This window comes from Parambassis ranga, chromosome 8 (assembly GCF_900634625.1).
Source record: "Parambassis ranga chromosome 8, fParRan2.1, whole genome shotgun sequence".
NCBI lineage: Eukaryota > Metazoa > Chordata > Actinopteri > Ambassidae > Parambassis > Parambassis ranga.
Window position 1 is genome coordinate 2,186,971 of NC_041029.1, and position 25,575 is coordinate 2,212,545.

Below are 25,575 nucleotides of genomic sequence, written 5' to 3' on the forward strand. Positions count from 1 at the left end.
AAACAGCCGTCATTTAGCTGACGGTGACTTCAATCTGCTGTCTTGATGTGACAGTTAACGTTAGCATGTAGCATATAGCCTAGCAAATAGTTGGCAAGTAGCCGCCAAATGAATGACAGCTTGATGAGGCGACACGTGACGTCCATTGTTGTGGAAACCATATGGTTTATACCAGTAGTCTTCTTCCAAACTTTGCAGATATAAATACTATTGTATTATAATATTATCTAAATACTATACTCATAATATTAATATGTTTACCATCGTGATTACTACAATATGAAGTGCAACTTAAATATTAATGCAACACTTCTTGGAAAACAATATGAACAAATGTGCACCAGGCAAAAGATTGACATGAATAAATATGTAGAAGATTTTGGAGATGAAGTATACATTAAACGAGAAAACCAAGTAAAAAATAAACATTTATTTAGGTGAAATCGCTTAGTGAAATGCATGCGTTGTCGTAGGCAATTTACGTAACCACAAATGGGTCCGCAAGTTGCATTACCATGGCAACGTGATGGCGCTTCCGTCCAGCGCAACTGCTAACCGACGTTAGCTTTCACCGTCTTTCAATCCAGTTGTTCTCAAAAATGAAATAACCACATGCTCACTATAACTCCACGATGCACATGCAGACACAAGCGGTTTCCTTTTACTGCTGACATTAATGAATCACCGTGAAAACTAAAATAAAGACAAATACATTATTAATTTGTGGCAAGATCAATACAAACGTAAATAAATCAATAATCGGACATTAAAACAAAACATACCTCGTTGGCTGCATGCAACAGGAATTAAACAATAATGGAGGGTACTTCTGAGGACAAAATAGAAAAAATAATAAAATAAGGTCCACATTTTCACAACTTTCACCGTTAGCTTAACTTCAGTCTCTTGCCTTTTGATCTCTTTTCTTCTTCTAACCTTTCTAACACACAAAACTAAAAGCAGCGCCACCCATGGTGAGGGTTATACAGCAGGCAACATACACACCCACTGTGGCTGTTACACTCCCACCAAATTGCACAACCTTTGACGTGGGATTTCCTTATTAACAAACACCATATTGAATAAGCATGTGTAACATTAAACAACAAAATAAAGATGTCAGACCTTACTCTGCCTCAAGCAAAAGAACAACCTTTGTTACAGGTCTGTCGAGTGATGTAGTCTTAACAGTAGGTGACCCATGTCTATCAAATGTGGTCTCACTAACCAGAAGCCTAACCTTTCTCACCCTATCATCTGAGCTAGGGTAAACAGCCGTAACTTTGGCTAGCTTCCATTCATTGCGCGATGCAAGATCATCCTTCAGGAGAACAACATCATTGATCTTCAGGTGTCTTCTGTTTGTGTGCCATTTTTGTCTTGACTGCAAATTCAATAAATACTCCTTCCTCCAACGTGTCCAGAACTCATTAGACAAATACTGCATGCGTCGCCACCTCTTTTGAAGAAAGAGATCATCCTTCATGAACTGTCCAGGTGGAGGCTGGATGATCGTGGACTTCATCGTCAAGATATGGTTCGGCGTAAGTGGTTCTAGTCCTGTTGGATCATTGAGATGTTCAGCCGAAAGAGGTCTACTGTTAATAAATGCCATGACTTCATACAGAAACGTTCTCAGTGACGCATTGTCAAGTATGGCAGAATGGTCAAGTATGGCAGAAAGAACACTCCTTATTGTTCTTATTTGTCGCTCCCATACACCACCCATATGGCTTGCTGATGGGGGATTCATGAGAAATTCACATCCAAGTGTCTTCAGCTTTTCTTGGTCAACCCTTTTGATGAGTTCTGCAAACTCTCTTCTGGCACCAACAAAGTTGGTGCCCTGGCGAACATTTCCTCTTATAGCAATGAATGTTCTTAAAGCATTGATGAATGTATCAGATGTCAAGTCATCTACCACTTCTATATGAATGGCTCGTAAACACAAACAAGTGAACAAAAGTCCATACTTCTTGAGATCAGTTCTTCTTTCCTTGACATATATCGGGCCGAAACAGTCCATACAGACATACGTAAAGGTTGGGGTTGGTTGAGTTCTGTCTAGTGGCAAATCACTCATTTTTTGTTCTTTGGGACCTCTCCTATATTTCCTGCACTTGACACCTTAATGAATGTGTGTGTTGAAACAACACTGCTACCTCCAAGAACCCACCACCCATTAGCTCGCAGTTCATTCAATGTCATTCCATATCCCTGATGGTAGACCTTATCATGGAAGTGCTTCACAAGTAGAGCTGATATGTGACTGCTTTTAGGAAGTATGGCAGGGTGTTTCACATGTGGATGTAACACAGCTTGTCTTAGACGTCCTCCTACTCTAAGCACGCCTTCTTCATCCAAAAATGGATTCAGTTTGTGGAGATTGCTTGTCTTTGAAACTGCTTTCTTTTGTTTCAGACTCTTAATCTCTTGTGAAAATGCTTGTTCTTGAGCTAGCTTGATGCTCACAAGCTCAGCTTCCTTTCTTTCTTCAAGGCTAGTACCTTCATCTGTATGCATTACACCCTTGAATTCCCTGATTTTTTGTTTTAGTCTTGCTACTGCTCTTACTCGCCTAGACCAATCTGAGAACTTCTGGAAACGATCAAGTAAAGATTTGTATTCCCTTGCGGTAGTGTCACACACAAAGGCCTTTCGAAGTACTGGATCATTCTCACTGATTTCTCCCACCTTGCTATCTCTGACAGGAAGTTCTCTTTGCCAGAAAAGCTTTGGGCCAGTGAACCAGTTTGATGTCTTGAGTTGTTCTGCAGTCAAACCCCGGGAAGCATGATCTGCAGGATTCTCTTCAGAGGTAACATGAGACCATTGTTCAGGAGTTGTGCTTGCTTTAATCCTCTGGACACGATTGGCTACAAACACTTGAAAGCGCCTGGCATCATTATTGATGTAGCCAAGAACAACTGTGGAATCTGTCCAAAAGAACTCCTGTAGGTTCTGGATTTCCAGCTCATTTCTCAGCAAGTCACTGACACGAACTGCAACGACTGCTGCAGAGAGTTCAAGTCGTGGGATAGTCATGACATTGGTTGGTGAAACTCTGGACTTTCCCATTACCAAGCAGCAATGAACACTTGTCTAAATGGCTAACAACTCTCAGGTAACTGCATTCTCCGTACCCTGTGATGCTGGCGTCAGCAAAATGGTGGAGTTCATAACTTTTGATCTCTCCAAACCCAGGAGGTATAAAGCACCTTGGAATCTGCATGTTAACCAATGCTGGTAGATCTCTGATCCACGATTCCCATTGCGGTTCAAATGCTCTGGTAGCTTTTCATCCCATTCAATCTGGTCTCTGCACATCTGCTGGAGAATCTGCTTCCCTAGAAGAACAAAAGGTGCAATGAATCCCAGAGGATCATATATGGAAGCTACAGTGGAAAGCACCCCTCTTCTGGTTAGTGGATTGGGCTTAACTTGAACCCTGAACTTGAATACATCAGATGTAACACACCACTCCACTCCAAGTGCTCTTTCAAAATGTGGTAGGCTTAAATCCATATCATACTCCTTGACTGTAGCACGATCCTCTTCTGGAATACTTGCCATTACTGTTTCACTGTTTGATACAAACTTGTGAAGTCTTAACTTCCCAGTGGAACACAGTTCTCAAGCTGAATGGCTTCTCATTCCGACTGGACACTCTTAAGACCATCGTCTACATAAAAATCCCTTTGAATGAAGCGTATGGTTTTCTCACTAAAGTCACCCTGACCTTGGACTGCCAAATGTTTTAGGCCAAAGTTGGCGCAGCCGGGTGAAGAGGCAGCTCCGAACAAATGAACCTTCATCCGATAAACTGTTGGAGAGGCTTCCAAGTTGCCATTTCCCACCAGAGGAATCTCAGGTAATCCTGATCTTCCCTTTTCACATGAAATTGGTGGAACATTCTTTCAATGTCACACATAACTGCTATAGGACACTTTCGGAAGCGGCACAATACTCCCACCAATGCATTTGTGAGGTCTGGACCAGATAAAAGATGTTCATTCAGGGAAGTTCCCTGAAACTTCGCAGAGCAGTCAAAAACTACTCGTATTTTACCTGGTTTGCGTGGGTGATATACCCCATGGTGTGGGATATACCACGCTGGGCTGATGTCCAGTTCCTCATTAGGAACCTTCTCTGCATCACCTTGTGAGATGATGTCGTCCATAAAACTGACATAGTCCTTGTAGTATGTGTGATCCCTTTTTAACCTTCTTTCAAGACACATGAGTCATTGTGTTGCACTTATTTTGTTGTTGGGAAGCTTGGGTCGCTCTTCCTTAAATGGTAGTGGCATTTCATAATGACCTTTGTCATTTTGCGTGATGTTCTCTTGCACCTTTTTCAAAAACTTGACATCTTCCTGAGACACAGAGTTGTCATCTGCACTTCTTTCTGAAAAGTCTGACTCAAGAACCTTCAAAATCTCAGTTGGACTGATTTCCTTCACTTTGGTTCTGTTAACGTAGTGTACTTCTCTTTTGAGATTGACACACTTCTCTCACTATAATGTGGTGGCTGATACCAACAGCATCTCCATAATCAACATAAGGGCTACTTGGACCAACAATGCTCCAACCAAGGTCTGAGCGCTGTACGTATGGCTCATCTTCCTTGCCTGATATGATTTCTCTGGGAAGGAGAGCTTGGGAGCAGTTGTATCCAATTAGCAAACCAACCTCACAATCTTGCAATGGTGCAATCTCTTCCTGAAGGTGCTCTAGATGAGGCCAAACCTTCGCTGTTTCATTTGTGGGTATGTGTGTTCTATTAGCTGGAATGAACTCACATGCATATACAGGTGGCAGGGCGATTCTCTTGCTAGAGTAAAATCCACGCACTTGTATATCACTTAGTTTCTGAGAACACACCACCATTGTCTTAGAGGTCATGGTAGAAAGTCTGAGTTTGACTTGTTCTTTGTTTGTCTCAAGAGATTCTGCCACTTCACTTAGAATTAAGGTAGTATCACTCTGTGAGTCCAATAGAGCATATACAAGGACTTCTTGGGCAGGTTGTGCCAAGGAAGAAAGCCATATTGGAACGATGGCAGCCGTTTGGGTGTTACCTTGATGGCGTATCACTCTATTAGCTGTAGCAGTTGTTGTTCCTGTAACTTGTACTTGATTTAAGCCTTGATTTGTCCCTTGTTCATTTGTGTTTTGTTCACACTTTGGGTTTTCTTCCTTAACGCGATCCTCGTGTAGGCAGGTAGGGTGTTGCTTGTGGCATTTGTCACATACATTCCTTTTACTGCAACTCTTTGAGCGGTGACCAGGCTTGAGACATTTGAAGCACAACCTTTCACCTTGAATGAACTTGACTCTGTCTGACACAGCTTTCTCCAAAAATACTCTACATTTCTGTAAGGCATGGCCAGTCTTCTTACAGAAGCAGCATGTTGGAGTTGCCCGTTCATGTGACGTTGTAGTTAACGTCCTTGCTCCACAGCTTCTGTACTTCACAGATTTCAAGTGCATTCTTTGCTTGTCCACTTACATATCTGCGGAGGTAGAATATTTTCTCCTTTTCTGGAATATTCCTTTGGTCTATGAGTGTTTGAAACGACAGTTTCCAGTCATTGTATTTCAATGGATCTCCATTGAAGACTGATGGTTCAGGAACTGGAATCCTACTTACACTCAAAGCACTTGCTAGCATCTTAGCAAGCTCAGCTGTACTGTCATTAGATGAGGTGACTGTAGCCTGTGGAACAGGGAATGCATGCAATGGAGACTTGTTTGTAAGAGTAGGCATCCTGTTCTCCTTCACTGTCCCCAACACATCTTCTCTGTCATCTTCCTTAATACTTGTCTCCTCATACACTTGCATTCTAGCCTGAGCGGCACAGAGATCCTTCACTTGATCCAGATGTTGTAATTTTCTATGCTTTGACTCTAGCTCCCTCTGTAGAGCTGCAAACTCTGCTTCTTGATCAATTTTAAATTTAGCTTCAACATCCTCATGTTGCATTCTCAGCTTAACTTCTTCTGCTTCTCTTTCTAAGCGTCGCCGTTTTGCTGCTGCCTCTTGATCTGCAACCTTTCTTTTGAGTTCATCTTCTAAACGCTCTATGTCTAATTGCTCTCTTTCTTGTTCTTGTAGGACCTTAATGATGGCTTGAGTTGCAGCTGCATCAGCAGCGGCATCTTGGCGTTTCACCAATGATTGAGCAGAATGTTCTGAGATGCTCTTTAAGTCAGAGATATTGCTTGACCCACTCATGCTTGACTAAAAGAGAGAGCCTGCCTCAGGCCAATCTGGTTCCTGTTCTGGAATCCTTCCTTCTAGTCGGAGTGAGGCTCTAGTCATGATGTATCTTGAAATCTCTATGCAGAGGTCTGCTCTTCGACGTATGTTTTAGTCAGGAGGTTCGAATTTACGCAGTTCCTCATAAACTCTTTGAACATCTGCACTAAGACCTGTAACGTCTCTGATTATGTCATTTAGCAGATCTTCGGACAACAACTCTCGTTGTGACAGTGGCTGTTTACATGATTTAACACATATTTTCCACCTTCTATAAAGGTAGTTAAATCTTTGTTGCAGTCCTTTAATTCTGTCTTCCTGCATGCCCTTACCTTTGTCTGTTAAGGTTCTGGGTCTTTGGCTTCTTCTCAACTGTGACACTGTTTCTTGTTGGTCACCACCCTCATCCTGTACTTCTGGGTACTGAGAGTCTTCACTAGCCTTTGTCTGATGCTTCACTGGCTCAGTCATTCTAAGCTGATTATATCCTTAGCAGAAGTTACAACTTTTAACTTACAAATGATAAATGTGTTATACTTTGAAGATTGTAATGTAATGTAAATATATCCTTAGATGGCTCAAAATAGTCCAACTGTATCAAATTAGCTCACTTAACACCTTAAAAAGTAAGTCTCAATCAACTCAAATGATAAACAATAACACCTTCAAATCAAATATGAGATTCACTTCACTTGTAAATTTCTAATTGACTTTCAACTTATAACTTAAATTGGCATATGGCTCCTTTTTACGTTATATTAGGATTACCTTCAAAAATTAGCCGTTAATGTTATGAGAGAGTACACCAGAATCTTGACATGAGGAGATTACCGTACAATTAAATGCTTACCCAACCTTTAAGTGGCTGTACTACCTCTTTACTTAATCAGTGTCCAAGTTGCTTGTGCCCTTAATTTAAGACGTTGGTCTTCCAAATGTGAGCTTCTCCTCAAGTCCTTATGCATCCTTCTTCATAGCTGTCCCTCAGTCACGGCTCTGCTCTGCGCGCTGCCGGTGCATGCGTCAATTTTCACCCTTTGATCTTGCCGCGCAGTCCTCTTCCCACTCGCGTCGTTAGACAGTCCGAGTTTTCACTAACTCCACGATGCACATGCAGACAGGTTTCCTTTTACTGCTGGCTTTAATGAATCACCGTGAAAACTATAATAAAGACAAACACATTATTAATTTGTGGCAAGATCAATACAAACGTAAATAAATCAATAAACGGACATTAAAACAAAACATACCTTGTTGGCTGCGTGCAACAGGAATTAAACAATAATGGAGGGTACTTCCGAGGACAAAATAGAAAAAAATAATAAAATAAGGTCCACAATTCCACAACTTTCACCGTTAGCTTAACTTCAGTCTCTTGCCTTTTGCTCTCTTTTCTTCTTCTAACCTTTCTATCACACAAAACTAAACGCAGCGCCACCCATGGTGAGGGTTATACAGCAGGCAACATACACACCCACTGTGGCTTTTACACTCACTTCAACTGCAAGAGCTTCTTCAGGTGCAGAACACACAGGAGGAGTTCTGCACACACACGTCTCGCGGAGTATGGTACCTCCGTGCCGAAAAGAACTTTTTTTTACTCTTACCACCCGTGGAGTAATCAAATCGGCTCATTCATTTCTATAGGATGTCCGTGGTGTCCACACGTGTTAAAAACCGTGGTGTCCCTACAGAAACGGCCCGCATTGACTTTCTATGGAGACAGTTTTCCGTGGTGCCTGCACGTAATTTCACTACTTTTCGTGTCGGTGCCACGTAATTCAGTGTTAACAATCCGTGTGTATGTCACGTATTTCTGTGAGATCAGGTTGCCAGAAACACAACAAAACCAACAGTCCTGCGTTACTCAGATTGTCCACTAGAGTGAGACAAAGCTCCGTGCAGCAGCAGCAGCAGTTGTGTCATCTCTGAATGAAACGCTAGCCATGTAAGTAATTTGAAGATGCCGACAGGTCTGATCTGGACTCATGATGGCTGACAGAGGGACTCTGCGTACATGCTGACACGCAGAGTGTCTGTGAAACTCTGCATGCTGCTGTGTGTCTCTCTGTGTACGTTGTGGGTTTGTAGGAATTCACATCTGGGAGGGATGACACTCAGTAAATCAAGCCTTCCCATTGGCTATTTTTGGAGTGATCTGCCACTGCATGTCCCCTCGATTGGCTGGGGACCCCGTGGCAGCCGGCCCAAATCTGTGACGCTGTTGCTGGGATGGAGTCACCGCATGCTGCTGCCAGTCTCAAGTGCCAAGGGGCCCGGCAGCGGGGAAGTGGGGCACCATGCCCAGCAGGCTGCCTGAGAGCGTCTCCCTGTCTGACAACCCCCCCCCCCCATACCCTCCCATCCACTTATGCCAACAACCCACACACAGGTTCCTCACTTGACCCCTTTTGTGTGTCCATACACACCTGAACCAACATCACACACTCCGTCAGCTTTAACCTTGCAGTGAAGACTTTTTAACCTGCTATTTTTCCTTTGTCACAGCTTCTATCAATACTGAAGGAAAGCCGTGGTAATTTTAATGATCATTACATTATTTTTTTGTTGGATGTATTCTCACCTAACAGCCAATAGGATTCCCTCACTGTCTATGTTGGATTTTGACAGAAGAAAAGTTGATCATACTTACACATAGACTACCAAATGCTAAAAGCTAATGCTACGCTATAAACCACATGTCACATGACTACAACATCAGCACCACCAAGTTCACTGCTCTGACCTCTTCTTCATTTGTAGTTCCATTTAGCCACTTGTTAGCATGTAGCCTTTGTTCAGACAGTAAACAAATATCGTGGGGATTTACTGTGTGTTTGTGTGGTAGACTTAAAACCTGCTGAGGCTTCAGACATCTGACCAATAAACACATTCAAAACACACACTGAGGGGGCAGGGAGTGTTAACAATGCTAACATGCTTCCAAGTTTTAGAACTCATTCATGCAGCAGTTTGTATGAGCAAGTAGCTGGTTGCTCCCCCACAGTGCCCTCTGGTGGCTGTAGTAATTATGACAGTGAGGGGCAAAGTGAGGCGTTGCTGCACAGATATGGTAACATGGCGCCTTCAACTTTGACCCTGAGAACTGATGGAGGCAGTGCAAGAAAGTAAGGTGGGCTGGTGGAGGCTCTGTGGGTCAGTGCCTACACCAGGTCCTGGCATTGAGTATTTTGTGAGCTTCAAAAAAGAAGGGTCTTCAGGATCACCTTGGAAGCTTTTGGCACTATTTGGTCCAAGTCAGGGCTGAAGGCCACAGCACTGCATCCCTGACAAGGTGATAAGGGTGCATCACATGGTGTATTAGAGGACTATACTCAAGATTTTGAAGCAGAACTGCAAGAGCACTGAAATCCTGGAGGCTCAGAGGTTGGAAGGAAACGAGTTGAGCCTGACATCACAACAACTCATTAAGTTTGTCAGACAAGATGGCAAGGCTCACAACACCAGCATGAAGGAGCAGCCCATCCTGTCACCCTGCGGGGAGTGGACCTCCACCAACAGCTGAAGTTCACTCAACAAATTACCTCCGTACAAGCAGACATCTGGTGTGCCATAGCACAAGAGTGAGGAAAAAACAGAGAAAGAGAGAGATGCAGAGCAGGCCTGGCCCAGCAGGTCCTGCAAATACCAGGCTCAGAGAGTAAGGGGGGCTCTTCAGGGCCTGCTGAGGAGGACTCTTCTTATCTTTTTTGTGCTTTTTACAGTTATTCATTCTCATCTCAACTCATTTGTTCCAGTTTGTTACTGTATCATCTTGTTGTATATCCACAGTCATTGGTATAAAATTAAGACTCCACCGAGGAAATGTGGTGTCTGTGTGTAAAACATGATATCTGATCTCATGATGACAAGGCCTTCACATGTTCTGTGTGTGTGTGTGTGTGTGTTTCATTCACACAGTGTTTCTCTTGTTTACAGTCAGTCAGGGTGCGGCTTTATCCCTACTTTATATGCGCGCGCCGAGTTCACCCAAGTTAAATAACACACGCGGCCTACTTTTCTAAATTCTGTCGCTCATATGCAGAGAGAGAGAGAGAGACTGGCTGCTGTTGCTGTTTCTGTGCCAATGCGCAAACAGTGCACGCCGTGGTGGTATAGGTCTCCCCAAACTGAGGCTGCGCTCGGAACGATCATGCGATTGAATGACGAGCGCGTCATGGTTGTCTTCCTCCTCTCCTGCTGCTCCCTACGATCAGTGGCTCTGTGTTCCGCAATCCCCTGGGATACTGTACCGCCCTCGATGGCTCTGCTATCGTCGCTTCGCTCCTCACACTGAATGGCTGCCCGGAGCGAGGAAAACCGGGGAGAGAGAGCGCCGCGTCTCCTCCTTTGAAGCAAGGCTCTGCATCAGCTTCCCAGCGAGGCGGTGAGTGTGCTGTCTGCCGATCTATGAGGCGTCCTGACGGGCCCGGGGTCGCCTGATGATGGTGTACCGGCGGCGGCGGCGGCGGGGAGGGCTCAGTAAGCACCGTGGATTTTGGTTGATGATAAACCGCATACGGGACAGTTAAAGTTTGGGATAAGTGAGTGAGTTTAGGGGTCGAGTTGAACCCAGGTTATCAAACTTTCTTTAGCCTGCAACAGAAAAATATCAGGTCAGAGCGGGGCGTCTGTTTTCATCAAACTTCACCCAAAATATGCGCACACGCAGCGGCGCGCAGGTTTTTTTTTTTTTTTGGCAAAGCGGCCACTTGCAAACGCCGGCTGCAAAGAATTGTGCCTTGTTGTGCTCCCACCCCCCGCTCCGTGCCGCACTGGTTCCGTCTGGCTCGCCCTCAGCTGCTGCGTGTCCTGGGATGACCTGTTGATGTCGGTAGAATGGAGAATGGCAGGGGGAGCGATTTCCCCCATCACCAAAATATTTAAATAAGCAACATTCGGGGCTTGACAACCGGCGTCGCAGCACGGCTCCGTCGTCCGCTCGGCCGGTAAGTTGTCTGGTTTGAGTGCGGAATTGCTTTGACATTGTTCTGCCGGGCTGTGAGTGTGCGTGAGGTGGATGGTACCCAAAATATTTAACAGTAGCGTTAGCTTAGCCGTTAGCCACCTCCCTGTAGGCCTGCTGCGGATGGGAGAGGGCATCAAACATTTACGAGTTGGCAGCCTCGAAAGGGATAAAATGGAAGCGGTGGGGCTGCTTTAAGTGATTCCTGGATGTAGTTTAGGGGGTAAACATCAACACAGCGAGGATTGCTGCATGTGCTCCACATCATTTCAGTAACAGAAATATGGAAGCGTCTGCTTTCAGCCTCCCTCATCAGGACTCTCAGGCCTTGTGTGTGTGTCTTGACTTGATGGCACCGCTGTGCAGGTATGGGCACATGAGAAGCAGGAAATGCCTATAGAGGGAATGCATTGTGTGCCAGCTGCAGCAGTGACTCCACACTGAGTTGATGTTTGAGATGAGTTCACTGGCAGAACTGGATTAACTAGAAAGTAGTCAGACTAAATGAGTTCTGAGATCTGTGAAGAGTGGTCCCCGTCCTAACACCACACCAGCCCACTGTGAACGTTCCTGAGGATCACTCTGAAAAGTCTTTAAGCATGTTGTATGTTTGACCTACTTTCCTCTCCTGGCTGGCTGCTGGGAGATCTAAGCCACGGGGTGATTTCGGGTGAATTTATTTGTTCACATTTCTGCGCTCTATATATTTAATGGAACGAAGACCTGAGATGATCCCTCTTCTCTCTGCAGGCTCCTCCTTAGTGCACACACAGACTCACATGTACACACACACACTCACATGTACACACACACACACACAGTCACATTCTCTCTCACTGTCAGGGCAAACTGTGCAAACACACCCTGCCCTCAGCCCAGCGTTTGTGTGTCTTTACATGCACGCATGTGTGCTTACTGCGGCTCGCCAAACTGTAAACAAGCAGTATTGTCTAATGTCTGTGTGTGACTCAGTGTGTGCCTTTTGTGGGTTTGTTTGAGTTTGTGTGTGTGTGTGCGCATCTGTGTTTTAGTATGAGGGAGAGGGAGCTTGAGTGAGATGGAGACAAAGACAGCATTTCTCTTTACCCTGGAGCTTGGCCTGGTTCCAAACGAAAGGCTTTGGATATGATGGGGTGGCTGACTCCAGCCCTCATCAGTCAGTCACACCAATGTTGGTTGTGTGCCTCTTGCAGGGTGGGCTTCCATTAGTTTGTTCTCACACAGAATCACACGCTGACATGTGTCCTGTGTGTGTGTGTGTGCAGAATAAAGAACCACAGTGGAAAGTAGGTTTTGCTTTGCATGCAGTGTGCTGTGCGTGCAGGATCCTCGTATGTGGAAATACTGAGGACTGTCAGACATTTTAAATCCATCTTGTTTCAGAGTATCTGTTAAAGCCCAGACACTAAAGCTGGATCCATACTCCGCGAGACAAAGAACTTTTTCCCCCGTGCAGACGTTATGCCCACAAAATGACATCATTTTTTGTCTCTGACCGCCCGCCGGCCGAACTTTGTCTTTCAAGGCTGTGCGGCAACCATGCCGTGATTGGCCGGAATTTATTGTGGCCGTGATGAAAGTGGAGAAGCACAAGAGCCTCTCCAGGTATATAGGTAGGTGTATAAACAGCACTGATTCAACAGATTTAATTAATTCAACAATGGATGTTTTTGAGGAGCAGCTTGCTGAGGCAGTGAGGAGATACGAGCATCTCTACAATACATCGCTGAGGACCTACAAAGACACGCTGATGGCCAACCACTCCTGGAAGCAGATAGCAATGATACTTTGCACAGAAGAGAGTGTGTGTCGCAAAAACTGGCGCTACCTGCGCGCCATAAAGACTCATAAAAATCTGTTTTTGTGCAGCAAGAATGATCAGGTACATATAAATGTCAGTAAAACTCACTGTCCAGTCCAGCTGCCTTTAATTTAAGCAGAGTCTTCATAGTTTCTCCCGCTGAAGGCAGCCATGTTTGATGGTTGTTTTGATACTCGGTCAGGTGGGAGTGTTCTGGTGCAGAAGTGATGTCTGTGCATACCCTCTAACCCCATTTGAGTTGGCCTAAAAGGACATACAGTACACATGAATCCAAAAAAAATCATAGAAAAAATCTCCACGGTGTCTGTACACAGCCACTCAGCATGTCTTGCTGCTCGGACAACCTTCATATTAATATTAAATGGGACACTTTAATGTGATATTGACAGACATAAGATAGCCGTCTGTGCAGGGTAAAGAGAGCATGTTTGTCTTTGACTGTTGACTGAAGTGAATGGAAACATACAATGTGGTTTTTGTTTAGACCACACACACACACACTACACTTTTTCACATAGAATACCAGCACATGACCCAGTTATCTAAGCACAGGAGATTTTATAGCTCAAAATAAAAAGGCTTTTTTACTGAGCCTTCCTCTGCAGTAATATCCACAGTCACATATAGGATTAATGCAAAAATCCATGGAAGTCTGATGAAAACTTTGGTTTAAGTATCAGCCTGCCAAAAGCCCTCAGTGGGACTGTAAGTGCACAAACATTTGTGGCCTGTGTCAAGTGTTGGTGCCAGGGGATACAATTGTTACTCTGACCACTTAGAAGCATTTTATGATGAATAATCTGGCCTCGAGCTGCAACAACAATAGACTTCCATTATGTTTGGACTGTCAGCCATTTTATTGTATCTGTTAATGTAAGAGTCTGACATTCCTCGCCTGTTCTGCTTTGAGCTCTCTGACTTTTAACACAGCCTTGTTACATCACGCCTCCTCCTGCTTCACACCACAGGAACAGCAGGAGACAGTCTCTGTCATTGTTCAGGCGGGGGTTTGTCCAACAAGTGATCCCACCTGGGAGTCTTGTCAAAGTGTTGCCCAGAGAGCTGCTCCTCTGCAGTTAGCATGTGATCAAGGGTGGAGTTGAGGTGTCCATACTGTTGCCATGTTACATAAATGCACAGCGTGTCACCTTCCACGTGCATCCACAGGAAGGCCTGCTGCATTTACACCATCCTCATCCTTTTTTTTTTGGAGCACAAAGAAGACTGTGACAAACAAGGCTGCTGTAATGTGGCTTCATTGTTCCTGATCAGATGTAGACGCCATGTTTCTGTCAGAGGAAGTTCCCTTTGCTGATGGACGATGGACTTCTGTTGTGTTTGTGGACATCTGTGTACACCTTATCAGTGCTGAAATATACACCACACAACATTGTTTTTCACATGCGGAACAATCCTGCGTAGAAACCAGTGTGACCCTGATTTAGAGTGTACAGCATCACAGGCCTGCTCCGTCTAAGTTAGGCTTTCTTCTTCTTCTTTCCCATCAGAACCATTTGTTGGTGTGCGTACGCGCACCATGGCCCAGACCCTCCAGATGGCGATCCCAAACTTTGGTAACAACGTTTTAGAGTGTCTGAATGAGCAGCGGCTGCAGGGCCTCTACTGCGACGTGTCAGTGGTGGTGAAGGGACACGCCTTTAAGGTATGTATGAACTGTGGAGTTCAGCACTTCACACACTTCACAGTTGTTGTATGATGTGACTGTTTTGTGATGAAACAGGAAGTCTGCAGGTTTTTTTGAGGACTTTCTCTCATCTTTGTCTCTAGCAACAGTGATGCATTCATTTCCCTCTCTCACTATCATAGTCCAAGAGAACCCAGAGAGAGTGCGTGATTGCTTGTCAAAACATAATTTGTGTTAACACATTAATGTTGACAGCCCTGTTTTATATTTTTATCTTTAGCCATTGGCTTTAGAGTGGGAGGGATCAGCAGACTGGCATCAAACTCGGGAACAGTTTACCAGTGCACTTGTGTTTTGCACCAGGCTGTAAACGTTGGGTCCATGGGGACTGTTCGAACCAGCCCTCATGTGGCCACTTTAGGGAACTGCAGGTTTTGGCTTTAGTACCTAGTTTTTTATCGTTTCTGTACCTCAGGCTCATCGAGCTGTCCTGGCTGCCAGCAGTTCTTATTTCCGGGACCTTTTCAGCAGCAGCAGCAATGGTGGAGGCAGCGGTGGTGAAGCAAGCCCGACTGTGGTGGAGCTTCCACCGGCTGTGCAGCCTCAGAGCTTCCAGCAGATTCTGTCTTTCTGTTACACCGGCCGTCTCAGCATGACTGTGGGTGACCAGTTTCTCCTCATGTACACGGCTGGCTTCCTGCAGATCCAACAGATCATGGAAAAAGGCACCGAATTCTTTCTTAAGGTAAGAAAGAGATGAAGTTTCAGCAGGATCAGGCTGTGGCTGTCGTCATGTATGCGTCACATGTTTGATGTTTGCTTCACTTACAGGTATCTTCCCCTAGTTGTGACTCGCAGGGCCTTCATGCAGAAGAGGCTCCACCTTCAGAGCCGCAGAGCCCTGTAACACAGACCAGTAACATCGCCGCCCGGCCGGCTTCCTGCCTCACGCCGCTACCACTGGTGTCGCGAGTGAAGACAGAGCAGCTGGCGAGCCATCCAGAAGCAGCAGCTCCTTACTCTGTCGTCTGCACTCCTGTAGCCAAGCGACTGTGGGAGGGTGGCAGCAGCCGGGATGGAGGCGGCGGTGTAGGTTCAGGGGCAGGCGGAGGAGGGGCCAGGAAGGCAGCCCGCTACTCACAGGAGGCAGTGCGGGGCAGTGCTATCCAGAGCCCCGGAGCCCTTGGACTCCCCATGGGAATGGGCACCACCACAACCAGCCTGGCGGGCATGGTGGCCGGTGGTGGGATCAGCGGCACCAACGGGAGCGCAGGGCTTGGCATGTCAGAGGGCGCCAGCCCCGGCACCCTGAGCACCTACGCTAGCGACTCGCCCATCAGCTACCATGACGATGAAGAAGAAGAAGAGGGGACGGATGAAAGTGCCGAGGAGCAGTACAGGCAAATCTGCAACATGTACACCATGTACAGCATGCTCAACATGGGAGCTGCAGGTAGCACGCCTAGCCTGACTGACAGTGTGGTGGTGCAGAGGTGGTGGTGATGTAGGTTTATTCTAACTGTGTGTTTGTTCCAGCTGCCGGTGAGCGCGTTGAGGCTCTGCCGGACCACACAGAAACACGCGGTCGGATGCGAGGCCGTGACCTCACATGTCTTCCCACGGAGCTCGTTGCTCAGATCGGTAACCGCTGTCATCCCAAACTGTACGAGGAAGGAGACCCAGCTGAGAAGCTGGAGCTAGTCTCAGGTGTGTATGTGTGAAATTTGACAGTGACCTTTATCTGAGGACAGATAAGTCTTTTCTCCTTCTACCTAACCTTCCTGTCCACATGATCAGTCCGTGTGTTCTTATTGGTCATAGCAGTGTAGAGTCCTGCTCCACTGTGCAAACACCACAATGATATGGCTACAGGAGGACTCATGTCGGAGCCATGGGACGTTTGAAGAGTCAAGCAGTTTAAATATTTAAGCTTAGGTCAACTTGAATAGTTCACACATAATGCATTCAAGGGCCATTGGAAAGTTTCAACTCCTCTTGTTAAAGCATCCTCAGATGTTGAATAGGATAAAACGATGTGACACCCTGTTTTAATGTAATTAAATATTAGTATGCAGTGTATATTTATGAGGCTTTATAATTAATTAGTCGGGTTTTAGCCTCTTTTTCACATGGTACATCGCAGTGTTAATTTTGGCAGCAATTTCGGATTTAGTTTTTATTTTAGTCTTGTGACTAAAATTTCATTTGATTTTAGTCACGTTTTAGTCATCAACATTTTTAAAGTTTTAGTCTAGTTTTAGTCGACTGAATATCAAATAATTTTAGTCGACTAAATCTGCCGTGGATTTAGTCGACTAAAATTCTATGATATATATTTTTCATGAAATATTTAAGGTTTGATTGTGCAATAAAAACAGGCACAGCTTTAACTTGTGTTATTTGAAACAAACATCTCTTTATTTAATTGCTATTACCTTTTCACAAAAGCAGCAGTGAACAGTGAGCTGCTCTCCCTGAATACACTGTTCAGTCATGACCTTCTTCATGAATCCTCCATAACTACAGCAAAACACTTCAGTGACAACTTAGAAACAGGTCGCATGCTGTAAAACCATCAGCAGCGGTGTCTTCATTTATAGATTTTGTCACGTGTATCTTTGAACGGAAGTTAAGATGACTCGTCTGCAAACGTCGCTTCAGGTTTATTGTTTTTACCACTGATAGTCGCTCCGCACGGTTTGTAAACCGTCTTGTTTGTCTTGACATCAAACGTGTCTGTGTGTCTGTTCTTCTCCTGTTTTGTGTGACCATGCATGAGGACGCCTTCTTCCATCATCGCGGCGCAACGTCCTTACACAGAGAGAGCACTTCTGATTGGCTCTCTGCCGCCGTCTCCTGATTCGTCCCTCCCTTTCCACAAACAAAATTTGCTCTGATTGGATCTCGTCTCCATCAATAATTTCGTCTCGTTTTTATTCGTTGACGAAAGTGTCAATCCATTTCGTCTTCGTTTTTGGCACCGTGCGTTAGTTTTTATTTAGTTATCGTCTCGTTTTTATCAGCAAAAAAAGGTCATTAACGAAAACTATGACGAAAATGATTCGTCAACAAAATTAACACATCGTTAAGTTTGCTGCTCCTTTAGAATGAGCGGGTACCTGCCTGCATTTCAACTGATCTAAAGAGAAGCAGTGCATGTGGTTAGAGAAAGCTGTCCTCAGATGACTGCTCAGGATCAGCATGCAGGACCACACTGCACATGTGACTCATTGTGTTTATGTTGAGGACATCCTGTGACAATATTTGGGCTGGGTCACATGTATGTGTGTGAAAAGGAGGGGTTATAAGAGGTGTTGTAGGGCAGGTTAAGAGTGAAATATAACAGCATGCAGTTAAAAACAAAAGTGACGTGTAGCTGGAGTTTGGCCTCCACACCCGTGCTGCAGTGTAGTATAAATCCGTAGTCCCTCTCTGGAGAAGCATTTCTGTGCATTAAACCATTAAGCAGGTAAATCAGTCTTGATAATCTCTTGTGTGCAGGTACTTCTGTGTATATATCGCGGGCCCAGCTGATGAACTGTCATGTGAGCGCGGGGACCAGACACAAGGTGCTGCTGAGGCGGCTGCTGGCCGCCTTCTTTGACAGGTTTGTTCCTTCTGTCTATTTCCAGAGATTTTTCATGTGAGAAATTATTTTTAAGCAGGATGAAGTGACTATTTTAGTGTTTTCTCTGTTCTCTCTCTCTCTCTTTTTTTGATGCATCAGGAACACTCTGGCTAACAGCTGTGGGACCGGCATCCGCTCGTCCACCAACGACCCGAGCCGCAAGCCGCTGGACAACAGAGTGCTGCACGCAGTCAAATGTGAGTGGCGCTGTGTGCCCACAGTCCAGACACAGGGCCCTTCTGGTTCTGGCTTGTTTGCATATCTCAGACTCTCAGCTCTCATTATATGAGCTGATAAAAGTGTTAAAAGTTCTTAATTTTCCTGCAGAAATAACAGAGAGAAATGTTTAATGCAACTGACTTGTTACTAGGAAACACATCTTCATTTTTTGACCCTCAGTGGGAAATGTTTTGGCACTCTGCCCTCTAGGAAACTCTGTGTAATCTGTTTCAGTATGAAGATATGCAGCAGCCCTGCAAATATTCATTTCTTTACACATTTTATTGAAAATGTGACTTTGTGCACATTAGGGCCAAATAAATGTGCATTTGTCGATCTGTCCATTTCAGGGCAGCCTTCACTAGAACTTCACCCAGAAAATATTCAGACTGAGTGGCCCTGACAACTCAGAACAAACACGAGCCATTCAAAAAAATGAACAGGGAAAAGTTAGACAACGTCAGACTTTGTAGACACCACTGAACCATAGTGTCTGCAGTGGAAACAGGCCTCATGCCGCCCTCACTACACCTCTTGTATTGATCTTACTTCAGCACACTCGGGCTGACTGTTCTTTGTCCTCCTCACTGCAGTTTATTGCCAGAACTTCGCCACCAGCTTCAAAGAAAGTGAGATGAATGCCATCGCTGCCGACATGTGCACCAACGCCCGGCGTGTAGTCCGGAAGAGCTGGATCCCCAAGTTGAAGCTGCTGATGGCCGAGAGCGACGCTTACTCCGCCTTCCTCCCCGACGGAGTCAAGACGGAAGACGACGTGGGCGCGGATCATGCCTTTGACCCCGCCTCGCTGGAGGCTGCCGGTGGTGCCGGCATGGAGTCGGGTGGCTCCTCAGGTGAAACGCTAGGAGGTGTGGCCGGGGACGGTGGAGCACTGTTTTAAACACTGTGGGCTGAATGTTGCACATGCCAGTATTCCCCTCCCCCCATCCTCCCTCCTCCTCCCCCCTCATTATGCTTGCCTCCTCACTCTCTGGCCCACGCTGATCTTTCACATCTCAACTGCTCGGGTCGTAACCAGGCCATTTCGCTTCATGGCGGCAGAGGAAAAAGGAGAGCGTGCGAGGATTCATTGTCCTCTCCTGCCTGCCTGCCCTCTGCCTCGTCTTTTCAAGGTGTGTAAGCACATCCATTGTTGCATATGAAATACATTCCCCGAGGTGCAGGTGGTGGGAGGAGTCACAGACTAAGGACGGCTGGACGGACAGACGAGGAGCAAAAAGAATGTAAGTGTCGCTGGCGTTTTCCTCTATGCAAGCCTGACGACCTGTAGTCCAGCATCGGGGAAAGGAATGAAATTTAAAAAATACAATAAACACTACCTGCTCTTCCTTCACTTGCATCTTCCACTCATCAACCTGCAAGTGTGTGTCGGCTCCAGAGCAGAGAGCCTCACCTGAAGTGTGTCACTGTGCATTTTTCTCTGTTTTCTAAATCTTTAGCATGTTTCTCAGAGAAGCTTTTTACTAGGATGATTGTAAAGAAAGGTGACAGGTAATTAAAGATGGCCATATTTTTAGAAGACAAACTATATTTATACATGCCTGCAGCGGTGTGTGAGCAGAGAAATGAGAGCGATTGTTTTAAAACTTCCATATTATTGAGAGAGGTCTTGTCATATAAGGAAAAGTGCTATTTTTGCAGGAGTATATTAAAGCAGAGGAACCTCAGTCATCTTTATTTTACAGTGAAAGTGATGGAATGAGCAGTCGAACTGCTAAATTTGACGCATTTCATCTTGTATTTAAAAAAAAAAAAAAAAAAAAGGATGAATAAGACTGCTTCAGCTGCATTTCCTGTTGACCTCCTCTGATAAAACGTTTGTTGGAATTTGAGAAGCTACATGACGATGTGACGGCTTGGGTCGTTTTGTCTTTGGAGTCAAGAAACAGAAACGCGTTTGGGGTGTTAGAATGTGCCTTGTAATTGAAATCAATAAGCAGAAACTGGTGTGTGTGTGTGTGTGGTGACGTCATGAAGAGGCAGTTGGTCATGATGGTACTGTCTGTGTGAGTGTGTGTGTGTTTTTTGGTGAAGAAGGCAGGCAGTGCGTTTACTTACTGGCCAAATTATCATAATCTTATGATGTGAAATTGAACAAAAATGACCAGAAATCAAGTGTGAACGCTAAAATAGTGCCATCTGTGGCCATTAAAGGAACTGCAAGCTAGCACGCCATGTGCTGTATGTTTGCGACAAAACTTCTCTTGGCCGCTAAGTAAATGTACCGCCGCTCGCTGTCAGTTGGTCGTTTATTCCTATATGTTAACAAACCGCCTCTTTAATCTGGATTTTATTTTTGAATTTGGAATGCACCTTGTATGGGCGGTAGAACAGTGGTGGTTTTCCGCACCTTAAAGAAAAGAACCAGTGGTTCATGCACCTTTTTTTTTTTTTTTTTTTTTAAGTGTCGTGTAGCAATCAAACCCCACCCCTCTCCCCCTGTAGGTGGAGCTTCTTTCTTTTCTTCTGTAAATAATCCAGAAGACTGTTGAGTTGAATCCTAAGTGTTCTTCCGTTCTGTTTCTGATGATGACGAAAGTGTTTATTTTTGATTTTTGTGAAACCAAGAAAGAGTTAATGCTCTCGGATAACTAGAGGCATGTCTGAATGACTCGCAGCTGAAAGGTTAACTGACAGAACACAAAGAAATGCAGTATTGATTATGGGTAATAACTAAAACAAACCTCAGTTTTTTGCATTGACTGTAGAAGCTACCCCCCCCCCCCCCCACACACACACACACACACACACACACACAGACGTAGTACCTCTCCAGTAGACTGTTGTGCTTCCTGTCCCTTCATGCAGCTGCTGTCATGTTTCACTTCCACAGGTTTATTCACTCATGTGAGGAAAGAAAAAGCAAAGTTAGTGTTCTAGTCTGAATTTAACGCCCTGCTTTGTTTAGTGGCATCACCAAAAGAGGCAAATATCTATAGTTCCTTTCACACTGGATGCAAAAACCCACTATTTATGTTCCTGTGCTCAGTTTTCTTTGCCAGAATGTCATCCACTTTTATCCTTTTTTCAGACAAATGTTAGGATTCCTTTGTTTCATTTGTGAGCGCATGTGCGGCTGGTTGTCACATTAATACTTGTTGGTACACAGAGGCTCGTGGGAACTGTAGATTCAGTGTGAAAGGTGCCATCTGTCTGGAATGACACTGCAGTACTTGTATGCTGAAGCCCTGGAGTCACATATCAACAACACAGATTCATCCTGCAGCAACCAAAGAAAGGAACATTTTACCCATAATCCAGTGCAGTCCGATTATGTGATTCAGAGGTTTTTAAAAAATGCGCCTTCTGTCATTCTAACTGTCATTTTATGGCAAAAATGTGCAGAAATGATGCTTGTCCTCTGATGGGAGTCATTACTGAGGACACCATGTTTGAAATACCTCCCTGCCCCCGACTCACAACCTCGCTGCTTCAGCGCGCGTTCCTTTCACTTCATTTTATGTCTTTTTATTTTCCAGCTCAGCAAACTGTGCGTGTTTACACAAACGGAGAAGGCGTGGCATGGCATTGGGAACCTTCTGTCACTAAACAGTACATATATAAATATGATTATATACATGTATAGGTAAATACTGTATATTATATATATAGAGACGCACATAGAGGTCAGATTGTTTGTCGTGCACTCGCAGCATGAGGGTATATACTTACCCAGCTTCTTCACCACCTGTGCAGTACCTGGTCTTTGGCCCTCTGTAACCCCCCTGTAGCACCGCTGGACCCGCTCATCGTCCTCTCTCTGTGTTCCAAGTGCCAATAACTTTGTGAAAAGCCCTGTAACTGTGACCCAACATTATCAACTGTAATTGCACATTAACGACTGTAAAATAAATAAATACAAAAATCATAGAGAACATGTCAAAAAAGGATTCAATAATAAATATCTTAATAAAAGATTTGTAACAATTTCTCTCCGACTTTTCCTTTTTCCTATGTTGTTGACCTACCTTGGCTTTTAGTTAATGACATTACATTCATAGCTATTTACTTCTAGCCTATTTATGATTTTATTATGTGGGTTAACTCACTAGATTTTATTTATTTTATGCACAGGTCTGTTGGTACTTTTCGCTCATTTTAAGTGTTATAGTTTTGTTGTTTATTTGACCGTTTGATTTTATGGATTTCTTTAATATTGTAAATAAAGTAATGTTTCCTTGGTCCATATCTTTTTATATGTTATATTTATACAAGTAGAAGTGTATATGTGCGTGGGTGCATGTGTGCATGGTGCGTATTTTGGGTGTGTGTGTGTGTGTGTCGGGGGGTGTTATTTTATTTCTGTAAAGCACTTTGTGTTACATATTCTGGTGCTATATAAATAAAGTTTTGATTGATTAAGATGTATTTAAAGTGAACTACAAAATCGGTAGTCGGTTCTGTTTAGGTTAATTTTTTTTTAAATATGCGTTTGTGTAAAAATACACAATGAAACAAGAACTTTTATGAAAATATTTCATTCTTAATGGTTCCTGTTCAGTGCACACACCTGCAGGCTGCTATAAATGACACGTTTGTTCACGCTTCACACACATTAGGTTTTTTTTGTAGTTTTGTTTTTACATTTGACTTAAAGGAATTTACATGTCTGTTGCATGCAAGTTATTTTCTAGTATTTGTGAGCTGCAGAAGGTTTGTGTTAGTGACTCCAGCTAGTCTAGCTTTGTAGCTGAATTGCTGACTACATATTAGCCTACAGGTGCAGATTATATTGTGTGGATTTGTTCAGGTGCTTTGATAAATGTCTGCAAACTTTTGACTGAGAAGTACAATGCATGGTAGCTAGTGAGTGCTAATTAAGGCAGCATTTATTATACTGTAGAGCTAACATGTTCACAGTTTGTTTTGTCTCTGTGCAGTAACTACAGGTTTATTATTTTTTCTATTTTTTTTTATGTTTAAATCACACCGAGGATAAAACCATCCACAGCAGTGGGCTGATGCTGAACTTTTCGATTTAGGTGAGTGTCAGCTGTGGTGTTGGATGTTTGTTTGTGGTCTGCCAGAAATGCTGCAGTGTGAAAGAGCACACCCCTTTTCTCAGAACCTTTGTATGTTGTATGTGTCGTGTTGTTGTCATAAAGACCAGAGTTTTCACACTTTAAAAGTGTTATACTTGCACCAACTCAGTCTGCCCTTGTTAGCCTGCAGGTTTGCATGTAGCATAGTGGGAATAATCTTTGCCTCTGATTTCAACTTAATGAAATATACATTTTTATATATATACAAAATACTTTCCTTGCACATCCCTCAGTGATCTAATCCAGAGTGAAGCGCTGCATCCTTTGATATGGTGCCTGTACATCTGTTTGCCTTTTGTTTGCATGTCTAACCCCCCCAGCCCCACCTGACTCTCTGAGCCTGTTTTATTTTTCCTTGTTAGTGCGCCACCCAGTGTTGAAAAGCTGCCATGACAAATGCCTGAGTCCTCGACAGCTCATTTTTAGACTTTTTTAGTAAGATAATATAAGATAAAACTTTATTAATCCTGAAGGAAATTCTTGTGGTGACACACAGTGAAGGACAACCTGCAAAAAACATTTAATTCACAAAGTTGTGAGTGGGTTAATATCTAACATATATCTAATTTTAATTTTACCATGAGTTTTAAGATTAAGATAACTAATTAAACCTGGTTTAATCTGTATTCTGGGTCGACACTGACTGATACTTGATGATACTTTTGTTGAGGGCACAAGAGGGCACTATTTCATTTATCACTGGACATTTTCTGTTATGATTACAGGCTTCACTGAACAGAATTTAAGAACATATGTTCAAAGTGCGAATAACAAAACAGCAAATAACAATAAAAATGTCCTTCTCTTTGCCTGTTTTGCAGGGATGAGCCATGTTTTACACACACTGAGCATGCAGACCAACTCTTTGTAGAAGGGAGGTTTTCATCTTCACTGTCGTCATGGTGACCCCTGGGCTCCTCCTCCTCCATCCTGCTGGAGAGGTGTCAGTGTGAGGGTGTAGATCAGGTGAACAGGTGTTGGATGATGGTGGTCTGAATCTTGTTGGTTTCCTCCTGTAGCTGTCTCAGAGATCAGTGTAGTCGGCCCCTGTAACAGTGTGACCCTTTTCTAGGTGGTCCAGCAGCAGAAAACAGAGACCATCACCTTGATGCAGACCTCACTGATTTGGAGACTCTGTCTGTTGCCACTGTTTGGATTGTTCTCTGCTCTCTGGTTGGAAGTGGTGGACCCAAGTCTGATCAACGGTTACAGACTGCTGCAGAAATCTCTCAGGATCCTCCTCAGATACAGATTGTCTCTGGATCTTCTCATCAGAACCACAGGGAGACACCCAGCTTTGTGTCAATAAACTGTGTGTTGTTGTAATAAGAGCAGGGTTTTCCTTCACCCTTAGGCCACAGACTTATCAATCACTCTCTCTTACTCACAGTTACCTCATGATAAAAACAAGCAGTGCTGAACTGTTTGCACGACAGATACCAGAACCTCCTCTGGGACTATACTTGAAAAAGCCTCTCAATTATGACCTTTAAACTGATGCAGTGCTAACACAATGTGAATCCAATGTTCAACGTGTTATGCTTCCCGCTGTAGGAACGCATTCCTTTACCCAAATATGGTCTCGGGGGAAGTAGGCGGCCCTGACACAATCCTCTCTGCTTGTTGCTTTAAATGGCTTCAGGAAACCAGGGCTCCCACTCACGTCATGGGTTTTCCTCTCAGAGCAGGATGTGCTGAATATGGACATCTGTCTGTTAACACCCCCCCCCCCCCTTTTCTTTTTTCCTGCAGAAGGAAGCAGCAATCTGGGTAGGTGGGGGGAGGGTGGATCAGTTACAGGCAGTCTGTTCCAGACAACCAGAGGGGAGGAATGTGTTTTCATCGCAGGTGTGAGAGCGGCTAAAAATAGACAGAAAATCCTGTCGTAGGGACTCTTTTCTGCTCCTTTGCTGATCACATTGTGATTTCTGCATTTATTTAAGCACGTCTTCAGACCCACCTGCTCTCCTT

General features: G+C 44.3%; 2 protein-coding genes and 1 long non-coding RNA gene across 6 annotated transcripts; 2 read left to right on the forward strand and 1 right to left on the reverse strand.

Annotated features, from left to right (window-relative positions):
• Positions 1-415: 415 nt before the first annotated feature.
• LOC114439388 (uncharacterized) lies at positions 416-7,735 on the reverse strand. 3 transcript variants are annotated; one of them, XM_028411311.1, is made up of 4 exons: positions 7,512-7,735; positions 7,112-7,422; positions 5,653-5,718; positions 655-5,561 (listed from the first exon to the last, which is right to left on the reverse strand). In XM_028411311.1, the coding sequence occupies exon 4, from the start codon at positions 5,490-5,492 to the stop codon at positions 4,473-4,475; it is 1,020 nt and encodes a 339-aa protein (XP_028267112.1). In that variant the 5' UTR covers positions 5,493-5,561; positions 5,653-5,718; positions 7,112-7,422; positions 7,512-7,735; the 3' UTR covers positions 655-4,472. The 3 variants fall into 3 exon arrangements, 2 of the variants coding, with proteins under 2 accessions (XP_028267112.1, XP_028267113.1); XR_003671050.1 differs by having other exon boundaries at positions 416-693; positions 783-7,422; XM_028411312.1 differs by having other exon boundaries at positions 655-7,422.
• Positions 7,736-10,444: 2,709 nt separating this feature from the next.
• On the forward strand, positions 10,445-21,306 carry nacc1a (nucleus accumbens associated 1, BEN and BTB (POZ) domain containing a). Of its 2 annotated transcripts, none has more exons than XM_028411269.1 (8): positions 10,445-10,648; positions 14,558-14,712; positions 15,170-15,439; positions 15,526-16,147; positions 16,231-16,401; positions 18,196-18,301; positions 18,422-18,519; positions 19,135-21,306. In XM_028411269.1, exons 2-8 carry the CDS (start codon positions 14,587-14,589, stop codon positions 19,440-19,442), a joined length of 1,701 nt encoding a protein of 566 aa, XP_028267070.1. In that variant the 5' UTR covers positions 10,445-10,648; positions 14,558-14,586; the 3' UTR covers positions 19,443-21,306. The 2 variants fall into 2 exon arrangements, with proteins under 2 accessions (XP_028267070.1, XP_028267069.1); XM_028411268.1 differs by lacking the exon at positions 10,445-10,648 and adding an exon at positions 10,973-11,210.
• Positions 21,307-23,216: 1,910 nt separating this feature from the next.
• LOC114439425 (uncharacterized) lies at positions 23,217-24,737 on the forward strand. Its single transcript, XR_003671061.1, has 3 exons — positions 23,217-23,544; positions 24,426-24,570; positions 24,677-24,737. It is a non-coding gene; the product is annotated as an uncharacterized LOC114439425 (long non-coding RNA).
• The last annotated feature ends 838 nt before the right edge of the window (positions 24,738-25,575 follow it).

Excerpts from the sequence above, each read along its gene's own strand:
- nacc1a (XM_028411269.1), top strand. The coding sequence starts at position 14,587 with ATGGCCCAGACCCTCCAGATGGCGATCCCAAACTTTGGTAACAACGTT. Across the intron at positions 16,402-18,195 it reads GAAGCTGGAGCTAGTCTCAG|GTACTTCTGTGTATATATCG; the intron begins GTGTGTATGTGT and ends TCTTGTGTGCAG. Across the intron at positions 18,302-18,421 it reads CTGGCCGCCTTCTTTGACAG|GAACACTCTGGCTAACAGCT; the intron begins GTTTGTTCCTTC and ends TTGATGCATCAG.
- LOC114439388 (XM_028411311.1), bottom strand. The coding sequence starts at position 5,492 with ATGCACTTGAAATCTGTGAAGTACAGAAGCTGTGGAGCAAGGACGTTA.